Source organism: Protomyctophum parallelum, assembly GCF_964188405.1.
Source record: "Protomyctophum parallelum genome assembly, chromosome: 10".
NCBI classification, from domain to species: domain Eukaryota; kingdom Metazoa; phylum Chordata; class Actinopteri; order Myctophiformes; family Myctophidae; genus Protomyctophum; species Protomyctophum parallelum.
In genome coordinates, this window is record NC_139704.1 from 597,595 (window position 1) to 616,857 (window position 19,263).

A 19,263-nucleotide genomic window follows, 5' to 3' on the forward strand; every position below is an offset into this window, starting at 1 on the left:
CTAACCCTAACCCTAACCCTTCGCCGCTCAGCCTGCCTCGTCAGCCTGTCCGGCTCCTTCGCCGCTCAGCCTGCCTCGTCAGCCTGTCCGGCTCCTTCGCCGCTCAGCCTGCCTCGTCAGCCTGTCCGGCTCTTCGCCGCTCAGCCTGCCCGGCTCTTCGCCGCTCAGCCTGTCCGGCTCCTCGCCGCTCATCAGCCTGTCCGGCTCTTCGCCGCTCAGCCCGCCTAGTCGTGACGTCACCCCAACCCTTTTATAAGGCACTTCGCCAGAACCATTCTCTGCCTGATCATAAATCTTCCAATCTTCAATCAATACTGTATGAGAATCCAAACCTAAACCTGACAAGTAAGCTATCTTAACTTGTCCATAAAGATGAACATATCGCCAAGACCTAACTTCACCAAGGAGTTCCACCTGCGTGGTCAGCACTTCCCGCTCCTGTGACGAAGAACCTCTACCAACCCTTACACACACACACACACACACACACACACACACACACACAGTCAGACACTCCCTGGCCTGTGACGTCAGCAAGTGAAAGTCTCTGGAGCTTAGGCTAATGGGAACTGTTGTTTTTTTTTTTTTTACAAGCTCAACAAAAACAACGTTTTTACAAGCACATTGTGTTCAGTTCACAAGTGCTTGTAACAGTTCTGGGCCAGGAAATGCCCATAATATATCCCTGGAAAATGTACCCTGAGCATGAGCTGACCGTGTCACATGGCCACTAAAACGGCAGGCTGCTATTCATTATCGTGGAGAAGCTCCAGAAATGGTTGCTGCATGACATCACACACACACACACACACACACACACACACACACACACACACACACACACACACACACACACACGCACACACACACGCGCACACACACACACACACACACACACACACACAGAGCAGTGACTTTTGTTTCTAGTCGTGGGAGATTCCCCCTGAGATGGACAATCACTGTCTGAGAGTGAAAGATATGGCGCTGCTGCTTAATGTGAGGCCTCAGTGGGGGACCCCTTGAGGGTTCTCCAGGGGGTCTCCAGCTGAAATCTTAATATTTAAATATTTACTGTAAGCCCTTTTGGCTTATAGCAGGAAAATAGCAGATTTAGGAGCTTGATGTGCTATTTTGGAACTAACGTTGACAAATCTTCTCTCATGGGGGTGTCTAGCACAAAGTCTTTCCAAATGGGGGTTCGTGGCCAAACCCGTCACAGATAAATTATAGATTTAAAAAATATACTTGATGGGCATTACAATGTCTGTTGGATGGTGCATCGACCACATAATCTCAACAGGCCATACCCTAGTTTTAAAGTCCTTTTGGGAAGAAGATATATATGAACCCAAATACTTGTAGTCATCAACCCGTTTCAGAGGAGTGTTGTTAAGTGTTTTTTTAATGTGGTTATTGTTGAATTTACATATGTTTACGTATTCAGTTTTCGTCTCGTTGAGATAAAGACCAACACAGTTGGAGGCCAGCTGACAAATTGACAATGAGGTTTATATCTTCCCTTCTTCTCTGGAGTCCTGCCTCAAAGGCGGACCAGAGGTAGAAAGCTGTCGTTCCCCGATGTCCTCGCTATAGGGACACATGCTTCAGTGGGCAGGAACTGGGGGTGGCAATGAAGGACCGGGAAGTCTGGCGTAGCATTGTGGAATCCATTTTCTCGACCACGGTCGAAAAATGATGATGATGATCTCAACATCCCCAGTTTGATTTCAGCCTGGAGACCTACATGCGTTGCATGTTCCTACTTCTCTGTTCCCCCAGTTTTCTTTATCTTTGTTTGAATGAAGCTTATCAAACAAGATAACAATATTTAATTCATTAGTTAATTAACCACTTAAACGCTTTTATATACTTTGGCTATTTGAAAATAGTCTTTCTAATGAAGCATTGAAAATGTAACTTACAGTATGTATGTCTTGAGGTTGCATTGTGCTTCTCTTAGTAATTTCCATTACTCTCTGGTGTTCCTGCCAGTCTTGTTTAATTTTCTCCACCCATCCTACATGCTGTGTGTGTAATCTGTGACTCACTTCTTGTCATGGTCTTTTTTTTTTCTTCTTTGTGGTTTTGTTTTTCCCGTCAGTTTGAGTCATTTTCAGCTACTCCAGTGCTACATAACCACCCATGGTAACACCGTTATGCTAAGATGAGCAAGAAATGTGTACACTTGTACCCTTGCTGGGTTGGTTTCCATTGTTGTTTTTTTACATTAGTACAGGAAATCTATGGAAAATACAGGATCAACCTCAAACTAATTGCAACACTGATTGGGCTAAATTTGGCCATAGCAACATGCAAAACTAATGCTTGGAATAGATTCAGAATCATGAAAACCCCCCTGGTTTGATATGTCACATGCTACTCAAAGCATAAGGAAAATTTAGAAAACATTGCCTTATAGTAGGATGTCAATGCGGTGGCCATACTGTACAGGCCATTTTCAACACTTTCCCCTCAGACAATTCCAGGGAACTTTTGTTCTGTTATTCAGGATATATTGAAGATTATCACTGGACTACATTCAAAGACATTTCAGAAACTAGATAGGTTCTGTTGTACTCAGCAGAGTGAATACCTCCGCTAAACACTGTGCAAATCCCAAGATATGCCGTTTTGGCATGCCCCAGTGGCTGACCGTGCAAAGCGTGTGCCATTGAGGCTCAGACCTTGCACGGCAGCCACAGGTTTGAATTCAACCTGAAGCTCTTTGCTGCATCATGTCGTCCCTAATCTCCGTCACCTTTGTTTCCTCAAATGTCACCTGGATTGTGAGTCACTATCCAAGGTCACACTTCGTGTGACCTTGACCTCGGACCGTTTCAAGACAAAGTGTATACTTTATGTTTTAAATAACATTATTCGACAGCACAGTGTGATCAGTGATCACAGACGGCAATGATCTCGTTTAAATTTTGCATGTGGAATGTAACTCTCTTCAGTCTTAACCCATTCTGAACGGGCACCCCTTTTGGTGTCGGCATCATGTCGGCAAAATGCTTTAGCTATTGAAAAATAGCAGATCTACAAGCTCATATCGCGCCACCGAGTGGCGCGATACGAGCTTGTAGGTCTGCTATTTTTTGAAAAATCGAAGAACTGACATTTTTAGAACCTGATCTCAGGTCAGAATGGGTTAATCAGACCAGTGTGTGTCCAGTGGAAACCTCCGTATGAATCTGATCTCAGGTCAGAATTTGACCCTTACCTACAGAAGATTGTGAACTTGACTGTTGACCCTTTCACCCCCAAAAGCCTTAGCAGGCTTCACTGTGATCAAATGCCGCCAACATCGATGTAGGCCTATTTATTTATTTACACATTATATCTTTTAGAATTTTTTGTGTGGTGCAACCACTCCAAGGAACAGCAATGTCCGTGTTCACCTACCAATGTGTTGGTTCACCTATGTGCCTATGGTTGGTTAATAAGCACCAGTATGACTATTAGTACCAGTAGGGGCGCTGTTGTGCCAGAAACAGAGAGAGAGAGTGCCGCACTGTTGCCTGCTAATGAGAGAGAGAGAGGGGGTAATAACGCTGTCATTACGGCATCTGCATTGAGGCAGACATACTGACTGCTCCTATGTGTGCTCCTAGGTGTGCAGAAGGACCTTTTTAACTATTTGTATTGAACCATTAATTACAGTGTCTCCACTGGAATGTTTTAATGGTCACTTTGTATATGGATCTGTTCCGTACCAGTTGAGTTCAGACATGATTTACTACGGTAAATAAACCAGGGCTGTGTATGTTGTACCAAAGACTCAAAAAATGGGACCCAGTGCCTCCCTGCTTGACACTCAGCATCAAGGGTTGGATTGGGGGTATAAGTCCCTGCGACATACTATAGCGTCATGTCCAGGGGGTGTACTTGTACATCAAGCTGCCTCACGCTACAGAAACAGGAGATGGTTCAACTTACTTTTGCACGTGTGGCGCCCCCTATGGGCAGAAATGAAAGTGGAAACACCCTATTATGGTCACTCAGCAGTGAAAGTGAAAACAGCTGCATCCCAACAGAGGCCCCTCAACATGTGATTCCGTTTAAGGGTTCTTTGGATGTTGAATTCACGGTCTATTTATATAATGGTTTTGGAGTGATTCGTGTGGGTTTTGGACCAAATGTATAGGACTCGGGAGTACCAAAAAGTGTGTTTTGAATAAAATGCTACTGTAAATGGCAGACACGCGTCACGGTCCATGACTTGCCGAACTGAACTGTGCACGAAATGTTCGCTCACACAACATGTTACCGGCTGAAATGTACATATGATACAGTTCAATAGTTATTAGGCCAAAAGGTCAAACGGGCTCGTATATAGCATCACCATGAGGCCGGTTTTAAACATTCAGAGAGAAGGGAATCCCTTCTGGCTTACTGGTTGCGTGCCAAATAAATGTGGCGCTGATCGGCCCAGCACTATTGGATTTACGCATGATTATACTTTCAGTGTTGATTTTGTCGATTAAAACTGTGACGAAGATCACTGACGAAAACTAACTGTGTAAAATCAGGTCTCCATTGAGGCGCTAAAAAAAAGTCAATCAAAATTTGCTGTAAAAAATCAACACTGGTTTTATTGATGTTTATGTTATTATGTTCAAAGTACAGAATCTTTGAATGAATAATAACCCATTCTGAACGGGAACCCATTTTGGGGTTAGCATCATGTTATGCTTTAGCTATTGAAAAATAGCAGACCTACAAGCTCGTAGCGCGCCAGCGAGTGGCGCGCTACGAGCTTGTAGGTCTGCTATTTTTGAAAAATCAAAGAGCGACTGACATTTCTAGAATCTGATCTCAGGTCAGAGTGGGTTAATCAGACCAGTGTGTGTCCCAGTGGAAACCTCGTATGAATCTGATCTCAGGTCAGAATGGTATAAATAATCCACGTCTCCGTGTTGTCTCTTCAGCGGAGGACGTGAGGAAGCTGAAGAACCGCGTGGCGTCCCTGGAGGCGGAGTCCACGGTCATCGCCGCTCGTACCAGCCGCCTGTCCAGCAACGACATCTACATCGCCGCTGGAGGTGCAGGTAGGGCCTGTCACAGTTTAGTACATAGTCGTCCAATCGCAATTATTGGAGATAACTGCAATTATTTCGTCATGATTGTCAATCTTTTCCATGTTGGACAATTTTCATACAACAAAAATAAGCTGAAATAGCAGAACTACAAGCTTGTAGAACTGCTATCTCCGCAATTTCCTTCATTGTGAATGGCGTTTTTAAAACAAAACATAACACTAACTAAGTATATAGTAGCAGGGGCTAGCGGCCCTCAAAAGTGAGGACAGAAAAGTGAGGTCGCCAATTGTGATTGGCCGCTGAGAAGTGAGGACGCCAATTGTGATGATGTACAGTATGATTATATAGCATGCCCAACCAACCCAGAAGCTTCTATGATTTTCACGTACACACGATTCCAGCAACGTACCGGTCATTTGCATCCTCCCTCCCTCCGTTGTTTTATTTCAATAAAAATCCTTAACTTTCCATAATGGTGTGTTTCTTCGGTTAGAGAAATTGTCATATCTTCCCAGTGCCATCTTTTTTCAAACAGAAAATCTTTCTTCTTTCTATTCATATGGTCCAACGTTCAATGCCAAAAAAAGCACAATCATTAAATCGTTTTTTAATCGTCAACTTTGTAACGGTGCCAGCCCTAGGTGGAGGTGCCGTCGCGGGAGGAGGTGCAGCTGGACACAGCGACAACACCCTGCTCCTGGCCTCCGCCGGAGGAGGAGGCGGAGGTACCCACGTTGGCGCCGGAGTTGGCTCTGCGGGAGGAACGAACATCGTGGTCGGCGCTGGTGGTGGTGCTGGTACTGGTACTACTGGAGGTGCTGCTGGTTCTGCTGGTTCCGCCGGAGGCGCCAGTACTGGACTTGGCATCGCCATCGGTGGCGGCGGATTAGGAGGCGGCGGCGCGGCGGGCACTGGCCACGGTGGAGGCAGCGGCTCTGCGTTGGGCACGGGAGCAGGTGGCAGCAGCAGCAGCAGCACGGGCGTCGTGTACGCTGGCGCCGGACACGGCGGAAGCGGAGGCGCCACTGGCCACGGCACCGGTATCGTGTTGGGCGTCGGCCACGGCGGAGGAACCGGCGCGAGCGGAGGCGCCGCCGGTAGCAGTGGCAGCGCCGGCGCCGGTGGCAGCAGTGGAGACACTCACATACACATACATGGTGTTGGCGTTGGTGGCACGGGGACGGGCAACAGCGGAGTGGCCACTCACAGCAGCAGCACTCATCATGTCATATATACTGGCCAGGCCAGTGGCACTGGTAGCAGTGCAGGCGCTGGCACCAACGTGGGCACCGGCGTCGTGTATGGCACCGGACAAAGTGGAGGCGTTGGCACCGGCGGAGGCGCTGCCGGCGCAGGCTTCGTGTATGGCACCGGCTGGAGTGGAGGAGACAGCAACACTGGCGTCAATGCGGGCAGCGCTACCGGCTCTGGGGTTGGAGTGGGCACAGGATACGTAGACCAGGCTGCACTCCACAGGAACATCCAGCAACTGCTAAGAGCGGAGTTGCAGTCACAGGCGTTCCTAGGTGGGTCACAACACCGACTTCATGGATTACGTTTGAGCGTTTGAACATCTTCACACATTTAAGCATGCATTGCGCACACACGCACGCACGCAAGATGCAACGGTTCTTGATTTAATATTGAACTGTGCATTTTGGCATTCATAGTTCAGTTGAATTGTGGATTTCTTATTGCCAAAAGGGCCGTGAGTCCGTTGCTAGATGACACCCTTCAGCTTAATAAATACCGATTAGCCGACTGAGACAAGACAAGAATGTTGTCGTGTCTCCATTTGCTGTAGTTTTGAGCCTGAACCTCGATCAGAGGTTTAGTTATTATTTATTCCAGCTCGAAGAAAGTGCTCCTTGACGGCAGAGATTTTTAATCTTTATACCGAGATTAAAACACCCATTTCTGTTCTTTCACAGCTTTTATTACAACTTCAGCGAGAGGAGCTAAAGGTAAAATGTCCACTAAAAGTTATTTATCAAACTGATACATTTCTGCCCTTTTTCTCCTCTTTAGTTTACCTTCATTCTGTTTTGTTTTGTTTTTTCCAGGTGATGTAGGAAGCCCTGGACCGCAAGGTTAGCAAGAGACAATCATTTCACTTTAAATGATTCCTTGTCGTCACCTCCTTAAAATAATGGCATATCTCTAGGCAAACATTTGGTGAAAATCTAATCCGATCTACATACAGTACAGCAAGCTCACAACACGCTTCGTTGCGAGTTGCAATGTGTTGTGAGCTTGTAAGACAAAGAAGTATATACACCGTTTAACTGGCTAATTATTCACTGAAAGATATCAACCTAATGAAGTTCATTTCCGTTTCAGGTGATAGTGGATTACCTGGCATTGTAGGTAAGTCAAAGATAGACAGTAGAGGATTGTTAAAACTACAGTACATGCATTGTACTTGTTTCCTGTCAAGTATCTGCGCTGAATGGTAGTAAATGATAATAAATATGCTGTCATGTTTCTTTCACCTCAGGGGCTGCTGGTAACATGGGCCCAGCAGGGCCTGAAGGGCCTAAAGGACAGAAGGGAATCCAAGGTACAGAAACAGTACAATTCAGAAGCATATCTACTGTATGTGTTACAAGTACTCCGGTCATAATGTAGACATGAATACATAGAGCTCTGCATGGGGCCATATGTCAACGTCATCGCCATATTAGCCAGTGGTGGAAAAGGTACTAATAAATATTACTTAAAGGACAACTTTAGTTTTTTTCAACCAAGGTTCATGTTTTAGTTTGTTATTAGATAAAGTAAAAGATGAGAGTTAACCTTTTTTCATTTGCTGCTTTCTTTCATTTTAGGGATTTTAGCTGTTTTTGACAGGGGGGCGGGGGCATTCGAGCATGGGGCTAAATATGCATTTTTTAACACAATTTTATGGTGATTTATTTTTTTATGGTTTACTATAGTCCTAATAAATGCCAGGAAATTACATCTGGCCACGGAAGATCACAGGATCTACTGAATGTGAAGGTAGCCTACTGGGGGGAAGCCACACTGTGTGTAATAGGCTCAATATGTCAGTTTGTCACATTCAGTAGATCCTGTGATCTTTTGTGGCCAGATGTAATTTCCTGGCGTTTATTAGGACTATAGTAAACCATAAAAATAAAAATCACCATAAAATTGTGTTAAAAAATACATATTTAGCCCCATGCTCGAATGCCCCCGCCCCCCTGTCAAAAACTGCTAAAATCCCTAAAACGAAAGAAAGCAGCAAATGAAAGAAAATTAACACTCACCTTTTAGTTTCTCTAATAACAACCTAAAACATGAACCTTGGTTGAAAAAAACGAAAGTTGTCCTTTAAGTATCAATACTGCAATGTAGAATATATTGTATACAATACTGTTACAAGTATTAGTTAGTATTAGTATTAGTAGTACAACAAAAGTATTGTTATCGGCCCAGGCCGTAGCGTAACGGTCTGGGCACCGGACTGGTAATCCAGTCGCAGTGTGCCACGGGTTCGACTCCCGGACCCGACACGGCCTTTACTGCATGTCATCCCCCCATCTCTCTCCCGTTTCCTGTCAGCCTACTGTCTGTCCCTTCAAAAATCAATAAAAGGCGTAAGCCGCAAAAAAATATCTTAAAAAAAAAAAAAAGTATTGTTATCAAAATGTCCTTAAAGTACCAAAAGTAGAAAGTACTCATTATGCTGAATGTTCACTTTTACAAGTTTTCAAATTAATAAAATATATACAAATCTTTTGAAAATAGCAGATCTACAAGGTCACAAGGTGTTGCGATGCGACACATTGTGAGCTTGTAGATTGGCTATTTTCATACATAGGGCTGAAATATAGTGTGTTTTGTAATAATAATCAAAATCTACGAAGTAACTAAAGTTTTTGTATAATTGGAGTAAAAGTACAATAGTTTACTCTGAGATGTATAGTGGATCATTTTCCTGCCTAAATATTGAACCAGTTCAGAGTGTTTCCACTGAAAATGAATTGGTTCAGAACCCTAAAAGTTGCTCCTGAACTGGAACCAGAAAATGGCCACCGGTTCCGTGAAAGCACCAAGGTTCCAATAATCTAGAACGGAAGTAGTTCTAAAAGTTATTTCTGTGGAAAAGGAGCCTAAAACATGTTTTCCCCTGTTTATTATACGGTTTCTGGTGTCAAGCTTTAGAAGACTTGTCTAGGTCCAGTTGCAGATTGCAGACAGGTGCTCATTTTTATTGCGGTTTTGAAGGAGGGTAGGGAGTCACACCGTTTGGGGGGGACATGCAGTCAGTCTGTATAATCCACCTGACCAGGGGGACAGTCTGTATAACCCATTCTGACCTGAGATCAGATTCATACGAGGTTTCCACTGGACGCACACTGGTCTGACGAACCCATTCTGACCTGAGATCAGATTCTAAAAATGTCAGTCGTTCTTCGATTTTTCAAAAATAGCAGACCTACAAGCTCGTATCGCGCCACTCGGTGGCGCGATATGAGCTTGTAGATCTGCTATTTTTCAATAGCTAAAGCATAACATGATGCCAACACCAAAATGGGTGCCCGGTCAGAATGGGATAATATCCTGACCAGGGGGACAGTCTGTATAATGTCCTGACCAGGGGGACAGTCTGTATAATGTCCTGACCAGGGGGACAGTCTGTATAATGTCCTGACCAGGGGGACAGTCTGTATAATGCCCTGTCTGTAATGCACCTGACCAGGGGAACAGGGATCGGAGGGGCAACAAGGTCGCAGGGGCCAGGAAGGCCCACCGGGAGCCAGAGGAGACTCAGGGCAACCAGGCTTTGGACAGAAAGGAGAAAGAGGTATGACTTTATTTTAGTGTTGTTCATCATTTGAGTCATCTGGAATGTTTTCGTTTGTGTCTACTGTCTAGCTTTCGTCGACTAAATCTACAGTTTGTAATGTCGACTAAAATGTATTTTGGCGGGCCTCGATGGTGTCGTGAACTCGTAATGCCTGATTTTACACTTGGTTGCATGCTGAAAATACAAGCTACAAGCTCACATGTTGTGTTTGTTCATGCAGGGTATGCCGGAGAAGCCGGGGCTCCTGGCCCTATGGGCATTATGGGGCTGATCGGACCTAAAGGTGAGATCATTTTTTAACACAGTTGCACATAACATATCTTTGTACAGTATGCATAGCAATACCAATATTGTATGTTAGCTTTTATGCTCTTGACAAAATGTCAATGTAATTTTCTTATGGTCTGACGCTGGACACAGTCATGACTCATGCCTTGTGCGAATAATATAACTGCAATTATGCAACGTGCACTTGCATTGAAGTGGAAAATGGTAAGTCTACCGCATTTTTCATCAACACTGGCCATTTATCACTGGGCTAGGGTGGACTGCAACCATCATTTTTTTAATGACGAAATTCTAAAGTGAGATTTGTGGTTAGTTATTGTATATTTAGTTTTATTAGCCGCCCCCCCCCCCCAGAATGTTTCAGACAAAACGATCGCCTAAACAAATACTCTAGCCCAAGGGGCCTCAACTCCTATAAATGGGTCACCGTGGATCATTCCTCTGTGTTGCAGGCCCACCTGGAGTCCATGGACTTACTGGAGTATCAGGTCAGTTTATCTCTGCCTCCCATTCGGTCAGCGCAGAGCGACCCTGACAAACTGAACATCAACTCAATTCTGACTGAATTCAACATTCGAGTGGCCTCAGATTTGATGTTTCATGTCATGCTTATTGTCGTACCGTAGGTTTACAAGGTCCTCAAGGTATCCGAGGCGAGGCCGGGCCACCTGGTGTTAAAGGTATGTTCATTTCAGGGGGGCAGTCAGACAGATATTTTGTGAAGCCACTAAGGAAATCGGGACATCCTGAAAGTTCATATAATGGCCTGTTGTGGCGCTGTCATTGGGCCCAAATTAAACCCATATCCCCATAGAGGTCCATGTATTTGGGCCCAAATTCACCTAGACTGTATTACCTTAATAAACATGGTCATGAATACTTTCTGCTTCCAGTCACTAGTTTAAAGTCAAATTTCTCATGCCATAATATTCTTTTGGGAAAATTATGGTCCCATTATTTTATTAAAAAAATGACCATAAAGTTGCGTTTGTTCTGAGGGGCGTGGCTACCGTTACAGTCTATGAACGGGAGCCACCCCCCGTTCGAGTCAAAATAAAAACCAACTAAGAAGAAGGGGGGGGGGGGGAAGTCCCGCCTCGTTGTCTGGGCCAGCCAATGGCCAGCTGGGCCAAAACGGATCTAGAAAGATGGCGATTTACAATACAAGGACTGACTGGCTTCATTTTACGTCCATATCAGACCCGGCGAACGCTTTGTCCATATTTCTTTACAGTCTATGGTTCATTTACATCAGTGGATCTCAAAGAGGTGCTTGACTGGCTTCCAGGGGTGTAATGCTTCTAGCTATCAATGAAGAAACGTGGCTTCTTAGTTCTTTAATTAAAGGACAACTTTTGTTTTTTTCAACCAAGGTTCATGTTTTAGGTTGTTATTAGAGAAAGTAAAAGGTGAGTGTTCATTTTCTTTCATTTGCTGCTTTCTTTAGTTTTGGGGATTTTAGCAGTTTTTGACCGGGGGGGCGGGGGCATTCGAGCATGGGGCTAAATATGTATTTTTTTACAAAATATTATGGCGATTTATTTTTTTATTATTTACTATAGTCCTAATAAACCCCAAGAAATTACATCTGGCCACAAAAGATCACAGGATCTATTGAACGTGACAAACTGACATATTGAGCCTATACACACAGTATAAGCCTTCCCCCAGTAGGCTATACCTTCACATTCAGTAGATCCTGTGATCTTCTGTGGCCAGATGTAATTTCCTGGGGTATATTAGGACTATAGTAAATAATAAATAAATAAATCACCATCAAATTTGGTAAAAGAATACATATTTAGCCCCATGCTCGAATGCCCCCGCCCCCCTGTCAAAAAGAGCTAAAATCCCTAAAACTAAAGAAAGCAGCAAATGAAAGAAATTAACACTCATCTTTTAGTTTCTCTAATAACAACCTAAAACATGAACCTTGGTTGAAAAAAACTAAAGTTGTCCTTTAAGACTGGTAACAGCTCCCCAGCAAATGATGGATAGGTAGGAACTAGGAACCAATGGACATTACATGTCTGTAACTCTTAAGTGTGTACAAATGGATCCTAATGGGTGCAATCAGGGCCTAATCATAACGCGTCCGTTTGGTTCGATTTGTACCCTCTCAGAGTTTTGGGGGTCCGTGGCCGAAATACATGCCCAAATTGGGGGTCCTTGACATTAACCCATTCTGACCTGAGATCAGATTCATACGAGGTTTCCACTGGACACACACTGGTCTGATGAACCCATTCTGACCTGAGATCAGATTTTAAAAATGTCAGTCGTTCTTCGATTTTTACAAAAATAGCAGACCTACAAGCTCGTATCGCGCCACTCGGTGGCGCGATATGAGCTTGTAGATCTGCTATTTTTAAATAGCTAAAGCATAACATGATGCTGACACCAAAATGGGTGCCCGGTCAGAATGGGTTAAAAAGTCTAAGAACCGCCGATCAAATATTTACTGTTCTCCATGGACTTAATATAATCAAGCACACAGATGATTCATTGGCGTTATATGAAAACATTCCAACATTCATCTCTGCAGGAGAGAGGGGGCCTTCTGGAGCTCAGGGGATTAAAGGTTTGTTTAAGTTACATCGCTAAATATATACAATCTGACGGCTTATTAAGCAATGGCCCTGCCTGTAGACGGCTTTACAACAGATATTTGTAAAAGGTGATTTAATCAATGTTCATTACAGGTGACCAGGGAGATAAGGGACTACGCGGTTCATCAGGTGAGTGCAGCATGTGCAAAACATTAAATGAATATTGCTGTCAACAGATAATTAACATATTGTCGCTGTCGGGCAGATATAGTGATCGCATGCAGCCATATTTACCGCTTGTGGTGAAAACTAAGACATGTCGGCGGCCGCTCGTAAAACCTTTTGCTCCTCATCTCGTCGTATTGGGCTGTGTGGGCGGAAGTAGTCGGTGCGAATACACCCTGGCTGCCCGCGGTCATTTCTAATGAACACCAGGGCGCGCTGAAAGTGTTTTAACGCACCCACTTGATCATACTACAGCGTCACACAAAAAGATCAAAAGTAGAAGATCCAAAATCAACACGTTTTGAGCTTGTAGATCTGCTACTTTTGAATTTGAAATAGTTTTGGATGTGCATATGTCCAAAATATATATATCGCCTCTGTCGGTTGTATTATAAGGTTTACAACCAACAGAGACGATATATATATATATATACACAGTACTGTATAGACAAACTGCAAACATCAGACACTTGCATCATCAAACACACCCTTTAATGTGAACCTCACACTTACAGTAAGTCCAGTACTTGAGTAAATGTACTTAGCTACTGTACTTTCCACCTCTCCTCCAGGGGAACCTGGTATTTCAGGACTGTCGGGGCCAGCGGGAGAGAAGGGACCCAAGGGACCAACAGGTGAGTGAATGGGTCGACCCCCGCAGTCAAAACAAAAACCTAACATGCGTAGAGTTCGTACTGAACTTGGTAGGTCTGGCTTTTCGTGCACCTGTCTCATGGAATATATGATATCCCACGCCGATATTAGAAACTCTGCCCATGTGTCTGTTTTGGCATGGCCAGACCGATATCACCGAGACCAAACACGTCACCACAATATGTCATTGTTATTGTTTTGTTATGAATGCACTGTATTTGCACTACTCGACTCGAGCGACCTCTCAAGTATTCAAAGATGTCTCTTTCTTTCTTTCTTCCTTCCTTTCACTTCACAACAGGGCCCGCTGGAAATGACGGTGCCAAAGGACCACGAGGTAAAGGATTTATAGAATTACACGATGCTTCCTCCATTGCAGCACATAACACACACCCCTCATTACTCCTACAACACACACCCCTCATTACTCCTACAACACACACCCCTCATTACTCCTACAACACACACCCCTCATTACTCCTACAACACACACCCCTCATTACTCCTACAATACACACCCCTCATTACTCCTACAACACACACCCCTCATTACTCCTACAATACACACCCCTCAGTACTCCTACAACACACACCCCTCATTACTCCTACAACACACACCCCTCAGTACTCCTACAACACACACCCCTCATTACTCCTACAACACACACCCCTCATTACTCCTACAATACACACCCCTCATTACTCCTACAACACACACCCCTCATTACTCCTACAACACACACCCCTCAGTACTCCTACAACACACACCCCTCATTACTCCTACAACACACACCCCTCATTACTCCTTCAAGACACACGCCTCATTACTCCTACAACACACACCCCTCATTACTCCTACAAGACACACCCCTCATTACTCCTACAACACACACCCCTCATTACTCCTACAACACACACCCCTCATTACTTAACTGACCTGGGATCCGTAGCCGTAGGGCTCTATATACCCTTTCAGGTCCATGTGGTTCCATTTATACACCGAGTGCTGATTTTGTCGACTAAAACTATGATGAAAAATGTCTTCAATGTCTTCAAATGTTTTCATTGAGGAAAACTAAATAAAAACTAAGCTATGATGACTAAAACTATGACTAAATATACTGACAGATGCAACAACAACAAATAGAAACTAGACTAAAATGTTAGCTAGGGGAAAGGAGATCCAGTAGAACTAAAGGACAAGTCATTTTATGTTTGGTTGCGCTTGTATTGGGTGCTCTTCATGTAGCTTGTTGTAGATCGCCTATTTTCAGCATGCAAGCAACCAAGTGTAAAGTGGCATGACGACACCAGCGAGAGCCGGAAAATACATCCATTTAGTTGACCAAAATCTAATGATATGTAGTCGACGAGAACTAGACTAAAATTAAAACATTTCAGATGTCAAAAATGTGACTAAAACTAAATGAATTTTCCTGTCAAAGGACTATGACTGAATCGACATCAAAATGTGCTCTCAAAATCAACACTGGGTCCTTGAAATGTAATGAATGGATTCTTTCTTTCCTTTGTGAACGCCAGGTGACCACGGACCCGCCGGGCCACCGGGACTCAGAGGTCCATCTGGGCCTCCTGGGGATGCCGGGCTCCCAGGTACAGTTCTACAGTGACAGACCAGACCAGTACAGTACTGTCCTTAACCCATTCTGACCTGAGATCAGATTCTAAAATCTATTACATCCTGACAGTTTCATTATTAACCCATTCTGACCTGAGATCAAATTCTAATAGTGTCTTCGATTTGAGCTATGCGATATGAGCTTGTAGATCTGCTATTTTTCAATAGCTAAAGCACAACATGATGCTAACACCAAAATGGCTGCCCGGTCAGAATGGGTTAATGTTAGGGTCTAGGGATGATGGGCTCCCATGTACAGTACTACAGTGACAAACCAGACCAGTACCGTCTTTACAGTACCTACAATAGAAGCGTCAACTAACTACTATTGATAATGGACTGCATGGATTCAAGTTCTCAGTCATGTCTGATCTCAGCCACTTGGATTCCATAGAAGCCAAGCATGTCTACAGACTGTGGCAGAATGTTTTGCATGAGAAACCTCCCAATGCATCTGCTACGCATTGAGAGCTCGGAATATTTAATATTAAGGCAAAGATCGAAGCCTCATTCTGTGAGAATGTAGAACAGCAGGAACAATATTACCATCTTACAAGTATGCTCTAGTATGCTTTAAATCCATGGAACTGTGCTAAAATACACCCCTCTTTTATAGGCGTACCTGGGCTTCAAGGACCACCAGGTATGGCTCTAACATACGTAGTGGATGTTATTGTAATAGCTATGAAGAAGTGTCTCTTTTATTGTCATTATCTAACTAATGTGACACCATAACACTGAAAACGTTTCCGCTTTTTGCTTTTTAGGAATAGCAGGAGTTTCAGGACAGCCAGGCGCCAAGGGTAAGACCACCCTCGGCTTTACTATTTACCTATATCAGGTCAAAGGAATTGAGACATGTATTACATTACAACAAATGCAACAAATACAGTTGTATTTGATGATAACGTCTTTCTTTCACATTTTGACCTTTGCCTCGGGGGTCCAAAGCTACTGCATGCTTTACTGGTTCCCCAACACTGCCCCTGCTCGTGTGAATGTGATTGGTGAATGAGAGAGTGATTTGGGCCACTCAGCTGATCCATCTATATTATTATAGACGCATCAACTGATTTCCCCAACTCACATGTTTTGTTGACTTTTGTGCTAGAACACTAAAGTTAAAAAACTTTAGTGTTCTAGCACAAAAGTCAACAAAACAAACCAAACGATAAAATCCCAGGTTCTGGATAGAAAAGCAGCCTAAAATAAGAAAATAAAGTCTGCTCACTTTGTATTGCTAATCATATTACCACCAAGAAGGTAATAAAAATTGTGGAGCACAAGAGCCAGTCTGTGGACATTATCTTCTTAACAAACAAATGTAAGTTTGTTTATAAAGCGGCCTTCGAAACAAGAGTTACAAGGTGTTCTACAATAAAATACCATGACATAAATGGAAATAAAAAGTAAAAACAATAAACTAGAAAACAAATAGAATATATACGTGAAACTTGCACAAAAAGAAAGAACACACATTTCTAAACGAAGTGCTTTTTCTGAACGGGCACCCATTTTGGTGTTGGCATCATGTTATGCTTTAGCTATTGAAAAATAGCAGATCTACAAGCTCATATTTTTTGAAAAATCGACTGACATTTTTAGAATCTGATCTCAGGTCAGAATGGGTTAATCAGACCAGTGTGTGTCCAGTGGAAACCTCGTGTGAATCTGATCTCAGGTCAGAATGGGTTAACTAAGAGACGATACATTAGGACGAACTTTGAAAGGAGAGCAGTGTCTCAGACTGACACCAGACTGGAACTTATCAAAGCTATCATTGTTGTCAGGCGGGACATTTTAGTTAGGAGTTTCTCCTTTCTCCAAGATATTGGAAGTGAAAGGAAGATTGGATATGGCTCTGTAGTTGCTGGGTCAAGGCTTGGCTTCAGACCATTGGCTGTATTGGCTGTATTTTTTCTTTTAGGTTTTATGACCTCAATTACACCCAAAAAACCTGAACTTTGAACATTCAGTGGATTTTCTGTGGTCTGAAGTTTTCTTTGGGGTTTGGAAGCCCTTTGAGCTACAATGAAAACAGGCAACACAGTGAAAACAGTGACATCTGCTGGCAAATCCCATTGACATATATGGGATTTGCAGGGTCTTACGTACATCACTTACTGCCGGCAAATCAGAGCACCTGTTTGAGCCAGAAAACCCCAGATCACAGAAAAATCTACTGAATGTTAAAAGTTCATGTTTTTTGGGTGCAATTGAGATTAGAAAACCTAAAAAAAAATAAGAACAATTCCAAAACCTTTTTTTTAATGTCACAATCCCTATAAGAGTGGCTAAATAATGGCATGTCTAAAGTGACACAGTCACAGTGAAGGTGACATTTGAATGTTTGGGAGACAAAAACATCTTAAAATAGAGAGATTGGAATAATGCCAAGAGGACCAGAGGAGAGACATTTGGCAGACGCTGTGGGTTCTTCCAGATAAATTGGGTTAAACTGGCTCAATAGAGAAACAGGCCAGACAGTCAACCCTAGGGATAAAGAAAGGCATTATCTTAGACCTTATGGCAATGGCCTGAGTAGAAATATTTCACAGTGGTCAATGCTGTAGCATTTCCCTTATTATGGTGAATCAAAAACAATAATAATACACTTTTGCTCAGACACATATTTAATATGTTGTCAATAAATACATGGAGCAATTGAGGTTCTTTGTCACAAACTACAAAAACTCTGCAAACGGGTTAATCATTTAGTGAAATAATTACTTGGGCACATGGGAAATCAATAGAGAAGAAAGAATTGGCCTAGCTCTAGTTGAGCATAATTATTGTGCCTCAGATGTGTTGACGTCACTGATCTGGGCATAAAACAGCAGCCCCACCTTCTCCTTTGACCGAACATATTGGTCACACTGTCTGACAGTCAAAGTTCAGTCATGAAAGGCTATGTTGTCTCCACGTTTAAACCAGTTATAAACAACAAGTCGAGGTCACGAGACACAAAGACATCCCTCAGGATAAATGACTTGTTACACACCAAACCTCACAGTAATTAAATCCATCTTAATCGGAGTCATCTCAATTGGGAGTAGACGTAAGCCGACATGGAATGTGAATTAGATTAGATGATGTGACCATACTGAGAGACAGATGGCTTGCTGAACACCACTTCCTTGTGTTGCTGGGAATGGTATAATTGCATTTACAGTATTTAGCGCCTTTACCCAAGGCGCTTTACAGGCGCTTCACATAGATTATGCATTACACTCACCCATTCACACACACATTAACCCATTTTGACCTGAGATCAGATTCTAAAAATGTCTTCTACATCCTGACAGTTTTCTGAAAAAGCTGTTTCTATGTCAGTGGTTCTTCGATTTTTCAAAAATAGCAGACCTATACAAGCTCGTAGCGCGCCACTCGGTGGCGCACTATGAGCTTGTAGATCTGCTATTTTTCAATAGCTAAAGCATAACATAATGCTAACACCAAAAGGGGTTCCCACTTCCCGCCCCAAAATGGGTTAATACACCAATGGCAGCGGAAACCATGCAAGGCACCAACCTGCTCATCTGGAGCAATTAGGGGTTCAGCATCTTGCTCAAGGACACTTCGACACTAACTCTGTGAGAGCCCGGGATCAAACTTTCAACCTTCCAGTTGCCAAGCGGCCACTCTACCCCTGAGCCACCTCCGTGTTATGATAGAAGGCATAGTAATAGCTGAAAACCTCGCAAGATGGCACCACCTATATTCTTTAAAATCACATAAAAGCCCAACAGGAGCCTCACTGTTGGAAAACTGGATTTTCTGAGGAGAATGAATTTAAAGGTGTGGAATGGTTCATGCCGAGGTGTATGTGAATTAAAAGCCATGAAATCGATTAGAATGCCACAGACGAAAAACTGTCTAAGTCCACACTATTTATCCATAATGTATAAATGATAGATAAGGGGTCAGGACAACGAGGCCTTTTCGTGGAGGGGTCAGAATGAAATTTGGATTCAGACTGTGGTACTTAAATGGGCATCCCCAGTACAATTAACCGGTTCACTTCACATCAAATGAATGGTGCTCTATCTCTGT

At 43.3% G+C, this 19,263-nt stretch overlaps 1 protein-coding gene across 1 annotated transcript in view; it reads left to right on the forward strand.

The window, feature by feature from the left end:
• col17a1b (collagen, type XVII, alpha 1b) overlaps positions 1-19,263 on the forward strand; it is a 78,752-nt gene that overhangs the window by 27,129 nt on the left and 32,360 nt on the right. Inside the window, exons 18-34 of the mRNA XM_083774240.1 lie at positions 4,932-5,051; positions 5,678-6,568; positions 6,974-7,006; positions 7,106-7,132; positions 7,383-7,409; positions 7,540-7,602; positions 9,748-9,852; positions 10,076-10,138; positions 10,596-10,631; positions 10,770-10,823; positions 12,689-12,724; positions 12,846-12,881; positions 13,490-13,552; positions 13,873-13,908; positions 15,114-15,185; positions 15,827-15,853; positions 15,978-16,013. Of these exons, the coding sequence (XP_083630366.1) occupies positions 4,932-5,051; positions 5,678-6,568; positions 6,974-7,006; positions 7,106-7,132; positions 7,383-7,409; positions 7,540-7,602; positions 9,748-9,852; positions 10,076-10,138; positions 10,596-10,631; positions 10,770-10,823; positions 12,689-12,724; positions 12,846-12,881; positions 13,490-13,552; positions 13,873-13,908; positions 15,114-15,185; positions 15,827-15,853; positions 15,978-16,013 (1,725 nt within the window). The remainder of the gene's footprint in view (positions 1-4,931; positions 5,052-5,677; positions 6,569-6,973; positions 7,007-7,105; positions 7,133-7,382; positions 7,410-7,539; positions 7,603-9,747; positions 9,853-10,075; positions 10,139-10,595; positions 10,632-10,769; positions 10,824-12,688; positions 12,725-12,845; positions 12,882-13,489; positions 13,553-13,872; positions 13,909-15,113; positions 15,186-15,826; positions 15,854-15,977; positions 16,014-19,263) is intronic.